This window comes from Falco punctatus (assembly GCF_963210335.1).
Source record: "Falco punctatus genome assembly, chromosome: 12".
Taxonomy (NCBI): Eukaryota; Metazoa; Chordata; class Aves; order Falconiformes; family Falconidae; genus Falco; species Falco punctatus.
The window spans coordinates 28,233,540-28,247,016 of record NC_137592.1 but is presented as its reverse complement, the minus strand read 5'-3'; the positions used below and the strand labels follow the sequence as shown (position 1 = coordinate 28,247,016).

Sequence of the window (13,477 nt, the reverse complement as noted above, 5' to 3'; positions counted from 1 at the left end):
TCTTGCTGTGAGAGGAAGGATAACTTTGCTTTTTGAAGCTTTTGGATTCCCTGACTGACTCCAGAACATTAGTCATGCATCCTCCTCATGACCCTGTATTAAGGGTGATCCATGCTTATGAGATGCAATGAACCCGGCTGGGTTTGCTCAGGAGTAGCCTGCCAAGCCTCTTGTATCTGGCTGATACTAAACAGAAACACATTCTCTTCTGGTTTATGCCTGGGTGAGCTGTTCCTCCAGCGTTCAAAAAGCCTTCATTAGTTGTGTTATTTGGAGAGGAGGCACACCGTACTCCTCAACCTGAGCGGGCTTAAGACATTGGAAACACCTGAATGCCAGTCCTCCGTTGCAGGTGAGCAGCAGAAAATGCAAGAGGGAGGATACGAAGTGGCTTTGGGGTATTCTGAGCTGTTTGGATCCAGAGGAAGGAGGGCACGAACACAGTCCTCCGACACAGATTTGAAGAGCCATTAGGTGGCTCTGCCTTGTAAATTGTCAGGGGCCTCAGGTTATTATCGTGACACCAGCAGCTATGAAGGCTTTCTGACACATTGCTTTTGTCGTTGCCAGAAGAGGGGAGAGCAGTGGGAGGTGATGCAGAGGGCATTTACACCCACGCTGTGCCACTGGAGGATCCCGTCAGCGAGAAGGGTAACGGCAGAATCACACAAAATAACTTGGATACATTGAACGATTAGAGCTTGGAACACACGGGCCTGCTGCAAGAGATTACAGATTTCTCAATGCATAATTCAGTATCATAAACATGTACATGACACTAACTCATTCTTCTGATAGACTACTTTAATTTCTTGACAAAAACGTCACTAAATTGACCTGGAAAGAAAAAGGCACTCAACATTTATCATTGATTTGTGCCCTAAATCATTTTGGCTCCCCTCCTTCTCATGTAACTGCTAATATGAGCTACTGCAGATTTAGTATTTTGTTACAGATTAATTCAATGGGATTTTTGACTAAACTAGCGTCCAGAATGACTTTGCACTTGGTGACATCTGTGATGCCAGCATGCAAAATGATTCTTCTGGCATTTTTACAAATTCTATTGTACCACAGAGTATGTCCTGAGAAATCCAGCTATGACCATATCTGATTTGGCTAAGAACACCAAGTAATATAACACAAATAACGATAATAGTTATTTTGCGGGACTAACAGCTTCTGGCTATTGTCATTCCCTCTCAGGCAGACTTGCAGCCCAGACATCCTTTCAGTGTTTTTTGCATACCTGTCACAGCCAAACCTCTTTTAGATTTGACTAATATGACCAAACAGTTGTATCAGAACAGTCACATTATGATCCTAATTTCTTCTGGTATAGGACAAGTGGGATCTTAGAACACATTCCTTCTTCCAACTGTCTCTGCCATTCCTTCTACTGATATAGCTGCTGAAGCCCGTTAGATATATATTTTAGATATATCTATTTAGATACACAGATGTATTGGTTACATATAGATCTTAACATTTATATTTGGCTGCCTTCAAGATACTTTTCACTGTCAGAATGGCTTCCTTTTCAAACCTTTTATTTGGAGGATTTTCTGGTGATAGGAAGTCCAGGTCTTAGAAAGTCTGTGATGCTTTAAGAACTGAGGTCCAGTGTCAAGTTGTTAAGAGTCCTTGGTATTCGCTGGAAACAACTGAGGTAAATTTATTTACCAGACTCATTTGCGTCCCCTTTTTCAGTCTGCATTTACATTGTTGTCAAAGGTACACACTTAATTTTTAAGAGTGTGATGCTGCTTCTCTTCTGATTACTCATCTGCATTTTGTGATTCACCTCTACTGCAACATTTTCATTGACATCATCCCTATGCCAGTAAAAACATGTTAACGTTCTTACTAAACTGTTATTCATGAGCTTCAGTTTCAGAGCCTGTCCTTTTTCCCTGGTTTAGTATTTTCTAACAATTGACCATTTTTCTCATTGACTGGGTCCTCTCTCACCGTGTTCCTGACACCATTAATTGGTGGTGGATGACCCTGCCTCAGACACCACACTGATCAGGGAAGATGTTGTATGCATAGCATCGAATAACTGAGGTTTATGGTAAAAACCCTTAGATGTGCGAAGCCCAGATCAGAAATGCATAAAGATTTTTTTTTTTTAATTATTTACCTTTTTATATCTCACAGTCTAGAAATTTTTAAAGTATATGTATTTGTTTCTCACGCACAACACATTTTTAACAACTAAACCCTAGAAAACAACTAAACCCTAGAAAACAACTAAACCCTAGAAAACACGGGTACTTGTTAGGGAAGAATGAAATCAGAGAGGCAGAAGCACTAAGATGCCTCAACGTCATTGGAAATCGCAAAGATCCTTGCTCATCGCTTCTGTTAATAGACAAGGGGAACGGGCATTGGGAGCTTGTCAGAAAGGAGCTGAGCAGGAGCTGGCTTAAAGTTTGGCATGCCGTGTGCCGGATCCCAGGGGAATGAGAAAGGCCAATGTAAACCTGTGCACTGCATAGGCGTGGGGGTGGCGAAAGATGCAAAGCTGAAGTGAGACCCCTGCACCCCCGAAAGCACGCCTCAGGCCCCGGGCTCCGCGGGGCGGGGGGGAGCGGAGGCCCCACGCAGACCCGCAGCCGTTCACCTGCGGGCGCAGGGCGGTGCAGGGGGCGCGTCTGCTCCCCACGCCCAGGCTGCGGCGGGGCGGCTGCCCAGAGCCGGGCACTCGGGCCGGCGGAGGCCGTGCCGGGGGGCTGCGGGGCCGGGCCGGGGCTCTGCTGGTGCAGCCCCTCACGGCCGGCCCCGGCGAGCCCCAAGCCCTCAGAGGCGCCCGGCTCCGCCGGCCGGGACGCAGCTTCCCCGCCCGCCGCCTCCCCCGGGTCACGGCCCGGGCCCCGCTGCCGGCACTCCCGGCGGGGCGCACCCGATTCCGTCTTCCCGAGGGGCGGGCCCGGGAGCAGGTTCTCCCAGCGGTGCCGTGCCGTGCCCTGCCCCCCGCCCCGGCCCCGCAGGACAATGGCCCGGGGCCGCCAGCGCAGGAGCTGCCGGGGCGGCCGCTTTCTCTCAGGGCGAGCTGAGGAGCCTCTCCCGCCGCCTCACCTGCGGACGGCCCGGCCCCCCGCCCGCCCCCGCGCGGGCCCGCCGAGCCCCATTCAGTCGCACGGGCGGCAGCGCGGCGGTGGGCGCGGCTTCCGCGGGCCGCCCCTTCCTCCCGCCCCCCCGCCGCCTCCCCTGCGCGCCGCCGCCGCGCCCCCCGCCCGCCGCCGCTCCCTCAGCCCCGCCGGTGTCTCCGGCCTCCCCCGCGCTCCCCCCGCCCGCCCATTCTCCTCCTCCTCCTCCCCCCCCCCGCCCTTCCCGCGCGTTGGTTCGCTCCTCCCCGCCCCTTTCTCCCCCACCTCTCTCGTCCCCTCCCACCCCCCGGCTCCCCGCGGTGGTCTGGCCCGGCCCGGCGGCGGAGGGAGCGGCGGAGACGGGCGGGGAGGCGCTGGCGGCCGGGGCTCTCGCTGTCCGTTGACGCGCCGGCCCCTGCGGAGCGGCGAGGAGCCGAGCGGGGCGGGGGAAACAGCGGAGCGACCGAGGAAGCGGGAGCGGCTCGCCGACCCCCGGCAGCACCATGAGGTGAGGGGCCGGCCCCGGGAGCGGGCGGGCTGGTGGGGGGGGGCTGCTCCGTGTCCCCCGCCTCTAACGGTCCACAGCCGTGAGCGGGGGGGGGGGTGGGCGCGCTCGGCCGGCGGAGGGGGAGGGGGCCGGGCTGAGGGGAGCCCCGCGGTGGGGGAGGGGCCCATTGTTAGTGGCGGGTGGGGGAGGGGCGGCCCCGCCGTCCCCGTCCCCCGCGGCGGCGAAGTTGCGCTCGGGGGGCGGCAGCGGGGCCCGGGCCGGGGGGGGGGGGCGGCCCCGCTTCGGCGCCTCCCCCGGACTGGCCGCTGCGGTGCGCGCCGGCCGGCGGGAGCGCGGGTCGCCGGTCTCCTTTCTTTCTCTCCCGGTGTTGGTGTGGTGTATTTTTTTTTTTTCCTCCTTCCCTTTCCCGTTAAGGCGCGTGTTGCATTGCAGCAGCAGCTGGGCTTTTCCCTGTGTAATCAATAACGAGGCGCCGGGGGCGGGCGGGGGGGGATCCCCCTCTCGGCAGCCGGGGAAGTGTCGCGTTCGGAGGTGTCGGATGTAAACACTGAGGTGGACGCGGCGGGGGACCGGGGCCGGGGGGTGCCCCCCTGCCCGCCTGCCGGGGACTCCCGCGCCCGCCGCCTCATTCATTTGAAGGCGATTTTCTGCCTCCCTGGCCCGTCCCTCCTGCCCCCCCCCCCAGCTCCGTTTAGCGCCTGTTCCGTTTCCATAATCTCCTTGCTGGATTGCTGCAGGACCCGGTGGGAAACGCGGCTCGGTGGGCTGGGCGCTGCTCGGGCTCTGGGGGACGTAGTGCTCCCTGTAGGCCTGTCCCTCGGCTAAACCCCGGGGGAGCCCAGCTACTCCCTCCGCCCCCCCGCCGCGGAAGATACTCTGCCTTGCAGTTGGATTTGAACCTTCTTTGTCTTAAAGATGACCGTAAGTCGTGAGTGAGGTCCTTTTGGAGCATGGGTCGGTAAGGTGTGTATGATGAACATCAGCAAATTCCTCTCCCGCATAAAACTAATGAGCCCTTAGAATTTGCTGTAAATTACAGGAAAATCGTAATTACGTTATTTTTTTTTTTTAACTTTAAGGGATCCCCCCGCCTGACGTGTGTGTGCCTTCAGTGGAAAGGGTAGCCTTGCAGCGGGAAGCATGGGAACAGTCTCCCTGCTGTTTTGTTTAGAATTGTGTTCCTGTATTTCCCTCTAGTTTTCTTTGTTAACTGTGGGTATTCATGTCCGACGTTATTTTAAGGTTTCCTTTGTCTTGTGATAATTTATTTTCACATATTTGTGTTGCTCATGTAGAATTCAGATACCCTGCAAATATAAAGTTACAACTTAGAAAACTTAAACTTTATATCCAGAACCTTTAAACAGAGGTGATTTTTGTTGTGTGTTTTTTGTTTGGTTTTGTTTTTTTAATTATCTTGACAGTCTTTAGCACAATGACTGCTGTTAATAGCAAGAGCTGGCATAAATATTTGGAGAAGCCCAGTAGAAATTTGGTTTTCTTACTAGCAAAAAGTACTTTGATTGTGTGGGTGATGCTGAGTGAAGTAAGCTATACAGCAAAACTGCTCTTTCACTGATGTAACTGTATGCGTGCTAGGACTTTTGCCAGCTTGGAGGGAGCACAAATATTTCTCTTAACCAGCATAACAGGGAAGTGCCTAGGTTGAACCTACCCTTAGGTTGCTTATTTAGATGTTTGAATAGTTGACTTGAAGCAGTTAGTAAATACAGGCAGATGACTGAGTTATAGGTCTGGAACTTCTTACCTGCTTATGAGTGCAGAGCCTTAAGCTAGTAAGAGGGAAATGTAGTTGCAAGTTGGATGGTCGCTCTGTGAATGGTCATTGGGTATTTCAGAGAAGTCTGACTTTTGAGAACGCTTGGTTCCAAACCTTTTGAAAAAACAAGCAAAGTGGACCAATTAAACTACACAGTCTAAGAAAATGATGTGGTTAAAGAAGTATTTTCTCTCTATAGAGGCACTTAAGTTGACTCAGTTTTATTTAATTGGTCTGACTCCAGTACAATGGCAAGCTTTCACTGCATGCTTGCTCTTTGGACTTGTTTAGACTACTATTGATGGTATATTTCTGAAACACGTTTAAACAATATCTTCACGCTGTATTTTGTTTAGGCAGTGTCTTTTATTGTGTATTTGCTGGTCCAGACAAGTTGTGATGGGGGAGGAGTGACAAGGTGGATGGGACAAGTGATCAGCGTTTCATATATAGTTCCTCTGTTTGCAAGTGGTGTTAAATCTTAGCAGTTAATACTAAAACCATACCTTAGATATGATGTTGATGGTCTCTTGGAATGCATAAACTGCATTCTGCCATTGCTGCTCTGCAGGTTAAGTATGCAGTTGATGCTCCAAAGAGTAGAAAAATAAATAGAAGTCATTTTGAGATGAGCTGGGGGGGGGGGGGGGGGGGGGGGGGGGGGGGAAGAGCCCTCAGTTTCTGTTCTGTCATTTGGCACATACATGTGTGAGAGTCTATTCTTCAGCTGTCATGAGCCTGAACTAATTCTGATGATTCCATATTAAGATCTCTCATCTTGTCTGGATGATTAGCTGGTCAGTTATTGAAGAGCAAACTGGTTTTCCTTATGTCAAATAAAACTAAACATTATTGTAAAAGAGCATCTTCTTATTCTAAAAGAGTCAGCAGTTCAGTAAGACACAAACATCAGCAGTACACAATAATTAATTCTTGCAGAAGTCCGTTTTGTATTTGAATTAAAATTATATGCTATTTGAGTAGCATCTGTTAGGGGTTTTAGGTTGCTGGTAGACTTTGAATATTAAATATCCCACTTAAATGGTCTAACCCTAAGTATGAAGTTACTTGGTTCAGGAGCCAGCTTGAATAGGGCTTGTGTGTGTATCTCCCCCCACTGTAGGTAAACAGTTGATTCCCCTGAACACCTGTTGCTCTTACTGTGTTGTGGTTAGCTAAGTATTACTTTTAATACAGTTTCCTGAATGCACTTACTTCATAATAGGTATCCAGGAGTAGTCATATTCAGAGAGGTTTCCATTTACTAGCTGACTTGAATGTGGTGGTGGGGAGAAGGTAGCTAAGATCTAGGTAACAACACAGTTTGGTGCTCCAGTTCTAGTAATAGCGTAACCTCATCGTATTTGTACAAGAACACGTGTGAACAGACTTTTATTGAAGCATATGTTGAAATCTCTATTGCAGAAGCTGATAAACATAACTACTGCTGGAGCTGGGACTCCACAGTGAAGGTTAACTGAATTATCTTAGATTTTTATTTTTTTTGGTATCTAGCTCATTTTGTATGCTAACTCCAATAAAAATAAATGAGCTTTCCAAGATACTGACTTTTTTTTTAATCAAACTGTACAGCCTTCTCTTGGGATTACTACATCCATTTCTTTGTGTGGGAAAGAATTGTTTTTCATTAGTGTGCTAGTCAGAAAGCAGACCGCTTAGTCTGGTTTCATTACTCAAGTTGCAGAAACCAGGAAAGAAACAGTATTTTTCTGACTTTTAAATTCTAGTATTTCCAGAGTCCGGTATATTCATTTGTGTTTATGATGTACACAGTTGTGCTACAATTCACACATACGCATATCATATGTGTGAATGTTCACTCTCTATTTAGATAGAGCAAGCAGCTAAATTATTACAGATTTTGCCTTTTTAGAAAATAGTGTCATATCCTTACGTGTGTTTTCAAGGTAGAAAGATAGCTGAATTGGTGGTCTCTAAACCATATTAAAATTTGTGCGTACTTACATTCAGCGGCTTTTCTGCTCAAGTGTGTTGCTTTAGAATGTAATTCATGTTACCATCTAAAAGTCAATGTATTTTGTGCCTGAGTTAGTAAGCCTTCATTATATTTTAAACATTGTGCTGAGAAATCCGATACCATACTCAATGATTTTTAATGTCTTCGATACATGAGTGAAAGCCCATGGCAGAAGTAGCAAAACGTGTACCTTCATTAGGACTAGGTATTCTTGAAGGAACCCACACACGTTTCCTAGGGTTTCCAGAAAAGCGGGTATACAAGAGCATTGTGTTATTAATGACAGTAGTATAGTTCAGTCTACTGCAATAACTGCAGTTATTTAAGGTAGTAAAATACCAGAGTAGCAAAACCATTAATTACAATGGTGGCATTAACTTGTGTACATCAATATGTAGGGTAGCACTTTGGAATTGCGCCTTTACTTTAGTTTTAATACTTGCATGAATAGCATATTTGAAGCAGAAAGCTTAATTTAGTTGAGAAATATTTGACAAAATGTTGGAAGTGCAGGCATGCAGTTAAATTAGACTGGATACGCATAACTGCAACCGATACAGTTCCTAAAATTGTTCATTAAAATTGGTGGTGTAGGCAGGGTTGGTTTTTCTTCTTTTTCAGGTGGATACAAGAATTTAGGTTACTTTCCTTGTTCTTAAGTAAACTAACAGATGGACTGAGTCATCTGTCTGATAGAAGTACAGTCTTTAGCTAGCACTTTATTTGTGACAGTTGCAAGTAGTTTTAGGACGGGTTGTTTCTGCCCACCTGACATGGAATCTGACAACTGTTTTGCCCTCAAGGTCTCTGGATAGTTCAGTGAATTATTTCAATAGTAAAAGTGTAAGTCTTTAAAATATTACTGTGTGAATGGAGGATGCAAGAATCAGATTTTTTTTTTTTGTTTAAGAAAAAGCTATTTATGACCATCTTAGCAATTATGTTGTCAGCCTCTAAAAATTAGAAACAGTCTGGGAGTGTGTATAATTCAGGAATGCTCTCTGGAAGGGTATGTACAAGTTTTTTCTTGACTCAGATTCAGGGCTTCGTGGTGTTTGTTGTTGGAGGTCAGAAAATAAGACCGAGTTAGTGTCCTACTTCAGACCACTATAGCATAAAAGCCTTTTTTTCTACACTTCCATAAAAAGGAGAGGAATTATTCTTCCAGCACCTGTTTTGGCGGATGCTTTGCTAGCACGCTTATGCCCGAAGTGAGGTATTTCTGCGCTGCCTCAGGCATGTGATTGGAAATACTGTGTAACGAGGACTGCTTGCCATGCCAGTTTCTGCATTTCATGCAGAACTATTATAGAAGTAGGTTATTGAACCACTGGATAGTCATTTGCTTTCATTACTAGAGAGTGAATGTATTTTGTGAAACAGATATTATTGCCGCCTTTACTTTGACCTTTCATCTAGAATTGCTCTTGACAGTTCATGCCTGCTTCCACTCAGCAGTGTAGAAATACATGTGCCAGCTCTCTAAACATCCAGACATGTTTGGGTTTTAAGAGTGCTGTGGTGTTGAGGGAAAGCAGAAGATACGTGCTTTTTATGTTTGATTAAAAAGAAATACAGAAATTTGACTTTTAATAGTAGCTAAACGTAAATCTAGCAGAGACAGAAGTCATGCAAGCCTTGTTGAACAGCTTCAATGTATTTTAATTTTTCATGGTGCCTGCCTCACTGCCTCACCCCACCCCTGCCTTCCCTGCCAGTCCTCGTGAATTCTGTAAAACTACCTCGTGTTCTTGGGCTGTTGACAACTCTCTTGGGATTAATATGAGAGAGCAAAGCCACTTTTGTATCTGTCAGTATTTAAACCTGCCAGATGAAGAGCCAGTGTTGTGTCCCTCCTGTCCCTCCCCTGCCCTAACGTCCCATGTATTGTCACAAACCTGGAAAAGAGCAAGGCTTGTTGAAGAACATACAGAATCTATTTTTTTCCCTTTCAGAAATGGCTGCACTACCTTATTTTAACTTCCAAATTTTCTAACTTAAGAAATAAAAACATATGTCTAAGTAGCTGAGTCTGAAGTAATTTTACCTCATTTTGAAATGTTCCCTAACAATGCAGGTTTTAGAGGAAAACATTGAGTTTTATTTCGGATACTCCCAATTAATTGTTGTAATAATGGATATGCCTCTCTCCTGTCGGTTATTACAAGTCTCCTTCCCCATAGCTGTTTCATGACTGATGTTTAAAAAGTTCCAAAAAAGAATGTGAAAATCATGCTTGCCACCTTTTGACAGTGTTATGCATGTGCCGTTCCTAATGTTACGGTTCTGTAGACACTTACGGGCAGCTGATGGAACTGCTTCTTGGGAGATGATGTGACATTTTTCTGGGTTTACTGCCCAAATGCCGGTGACAGCCGGGTGGAGGAAACAGAGCTGTTCAATGTGACGCGAGATGAATTGTTGATCTACTTCGGTTTAGTCTTTCCAGTTGAACTGCTAGTAGCAAGCACATGTTCCAGGAATCGATGCACAAGTTAATGTGAGGAGTTCAAGTAAGATTCTCTTGCTCTCTGTGAGTAGAGGTTGTTAAAAGAAAACATGATCAATAGTCAGGCAAAAAAATACCTGTTCTTAGTTTTTCACGTATTGAAAATTCTCCTGGTGAAGCTGGCTTCTATAAAAGAAGAATAGTAAAACCTGTTTCAGTTTAGTCCAAAACTAGTATGCTGCTTTGCTAAGTGTATAGGTTGGTGTTATGGGTTCTGTTCTTTTTTTTTCTTTTCTGTTTTTTAAATTATGGTAAAGAAAGGTGCTGACACCCAGTGAAGTATGAGGGAGAGAAGTGGAAACTGATTGCACTCCAGAGGGTGATACAAAAATGCTACTTCGCTGGACTGGTGTGCTGCCAGAAATAACTGTCTAAACTCCTAGTTTGCAGCACAAACAAGATTGGAAGGATTTTGTATCAAATGTTCTCTTATTCTTTTGTTATTTTTCACAAATCTGAAACTTCTTTTCTGTTTCCTGAATCAGATTACAAAGCAGTCTATACTTATTGCAGATTCCATAAGGAAGGTGAGGTAAGGTGGTTGTGTTTAAAAGAGAAAAAGTTTTAAAATTTGGAATTCAGTAGAACAGTAATAGAACAGGATTAATCATTGGTATAGCTAAAGCCTCTATTGTGCCTTAGTTGCAGTTTTATAGCAACTAGAGAGATACTTTGATTTTCTTTCAAGAGGAAATCAATTTCTATGTATGTGTCATTCTCCTTAAAGCAATTTCCAAAAATATAGTTAAATACTTAAAATTGTTTTTTTAGGCGATGGACTGCTGGCACTGTATTGCAGGTTTCTGTACTGTGGTACCAGGTTTTTAACTGAAGCAGTGAAGTGCATGCAATTAAGGGAGTGTGTTACTGTGGTCTCCTCTAGCTACTGGTGAAAGCTTTTGTATTTCAGTTGTGTAGACCAGTATATGTCTTCATCCATGGTCATATCTGCTAGAAATATCTTCCACCAAAGTTGCATTTTTTTTTTCTTATTGTATGGGATTGAAAATGCAAATACTAAATGGGAAGATGATTCAGATTCTGTTGCAGTTCATGTATTTCCAACAAAACTTTCAATACTGCTGTATTAGTGGTATTTTTACTGGCATTGGTGGAAAGAGGTGGTTGGTATTTTTAGGTTCCATTCAGCTTTCTGGTTGGCTTTGCAAATCTGACTTAAGCATATGCTCTGAGTAAATCTGGGCCTTGGACCTGGTAGTGTTGCTGCTTAAAATCGCTAGCTCTTGAAATAGCTTTTGTTAAATGTAAGTGGTTTTCAGGTACCAAGCTTCCAACTCTAGGGTAGCAAGAAGTTTTCTTTTCTAGCTACTGTAGATGTTAATGCCAGTAATGCATTACAGTGAACAATGTACACTGCTACTTAATTTGAAAACTTGTTTTCTCTGTATGTTTTCCTGTTCTATAAATCTTTTCCCTTTTTTGCTTTCTTTTAAAAGCTTGGAGTCATTTATAAACAGCGCATAGTGATGTGTACACCTTTCATTTCCTCTCCTGTCTTGAACACTTGTTGGTATTTGAGGAAAGTGTATGATCCTTTTGGCAAACCTCAGTCCGTTAAACAGTGCTGACTCGTATAAAAGTACTGTCTAAGTTAACGGAACGATTTTTTTTTCCTTAAGATTGAACACAGTGAAGCTTTACTATAAAACTTGTACTGTGTTCTTGAATGCATTTACAAAGCCCATTTTTAGAAAACTGCAGTTCGCTACTGTGGACTAAGTTAAATGGACTTTATGACTTGAGAATAAACATTGTTATCTATTGTCTGAAATAGATGTTGTGGCCAGACTGACAAAATCATGAAACCTAATCCAAATGAACATAATTATGGCAGAGATAATAAATCAAAGTAGTAAATGACAGCACTGGTATGAATATAATCAGTGCTGAAGCTCAGCATTTGTATATGTAGGTCTAGTCACTGAACGTATTACTTAAGCGCGGGTATAGTTCAGTTGTAGTTACATATTACTCTAGCAAAAATGTTGAATTTACTTGAAAACTACTTTTTTTTTTTCCAGTTCAGAATATTCCTACTTCAATAGAAGCCTCTGAATATAGTCAGAACTCAAGAAGCTACTATTGTATTTTAAATTATTGTTATACACTGAGGTATTTAGTTGAATCACTGCCGGAGTAGAAGAGGAGGATGGTGCAGGAAGTAGGTGATACTTTGTGTCTCCATTTGTGTGTGTATGTGTATGAAATAAACATTTTTTGAACACAGGGCTCCCTTCCTAGTCGGATGTGAACCATCTGATCTGAAACATAAGTATGGAGACAGTAGTCACAATTATGGTAGTCACTGCTTTTCTGTTAGTTAGAGCCTGCTGTCTGAGTGAAGATGAGCAAGACCTACTCAGTTCTTTTGACCAAGAGAAGACCGAGGAGATAGAATCATAGAATGGTTTAGGTTGGAAGGGACCTTCAAGATGATCTAGTTCCAACCCCCCTGCCATGCCAGGGATGCCTTCCACTAGACCAGGTTGCTCCCAGCCCCGTCCAGCCTGGCTTTGAACACCCCCAGGGATGGGGCACCCACAGCTGCTCTGGGCAACCTATTCCAGTGCCCCACCACCCTCACAGTGAAGGATTTCTTCCTCATAGCTAATCTTAATCTACCCTCTCTGTCATGTCGCTACAGGTCCTACTAAAAAGTTGGTCCCCATCTTTCTTGTAAGTCCCCATTAGGTCCTGGAAGGCCGATATAAGGTCTCAGTAGAGCCTTCTCTTCCCCAGGCTGAACAACCCCAACTCCCTCAGCCTGTCTTCACAGAAGAGGTGCTCCAGCCCTCATCATCTTTGTGGCCTCCTCTGGACTGGCTCCAACAGGTCCATGTCCTTCTTGGGCCCCCAGAGCTGAACACAGCACTGCAGGGGTGGGGGTCTTGAGAGCAGAGCAGAAGGGGAGAATTGCCTCCCTCGACCTGCTGGCCTCACTGCTTTTGATGCAGCCCAGGGTACAGTTGGTTTTCTGGGCTGCGAGCGCATATTGCTGGGTCATGTTGAGCTTTTTGTTCACCAGCACCCCCAAGTCCTTCTCCTGAGGGCTGCTCTCAACCCATTCTCCACCCATCCTGTATTGATACTGGGGGTTGCCCTGACCCGCGTGCAGGACCTTGCGGTTGGCCTTGTTGAACTTCAGGTAGGTTCATCTTGGAAAGCTAGCAGGGAATCCACGTCTAATCATGAGTAGAAGGAAAAACAGATGAATGGCCAGAGCACTTTAGGAAGTTGTTGCTAATAAACTTAAACAGAAGTTGAATCTGGTAATTCAGCTGTTTGTTCAGTGTTATGTGTTTTGGAGAGTAATTGAGAATGAATTTTTTTGTAGCATTTCAGTAGTCTTGTTGGGTTTTTAGCCACCGAGTGGAAATGCAGTAGTGGGTTTCAGACGAAAATTTTGGCTTGAGACTGAGGAAGACAACCAAAGGATCAAATACATAGAAGAAGTAAAGAAAAAAATTTTGCACCCTAAAAATCTTGTGCTGTAATCTTAAGGATGCTGGTAGTACTACTGTTCTCATTTCCACAATAGTGTGATGAGTCTAATAGCCCTTAAGTGATT

The 13,477-nt window shown here is 45.1% G+C and overlaps 1 protein-coding gene across 1 annotated transcript in view; it reads left to right on the top strand.

Moving 5' to 3' along the window:
• The first annotated feature begins 3,430 nt into the window (after positions 1-3,430).
• The window catches only part of ENAH (ENAH actin regulator), a 125,242-nt gene continuing 115,195 nt past the window's right edge, over positions 3,431-13,477 (top strand). The window contains exon 1 of the mRNA XM_080408735.1: positions 3,431-3,600. Coding sequence (XP_080264861.1) covers positions 3,596-3,600 — 5 coding nt within the window. The 5' untranslated portion in view covers positions 3,431-3,595. The remainder of the gene's footprint in view (positions 3,601-13,477) is intronic.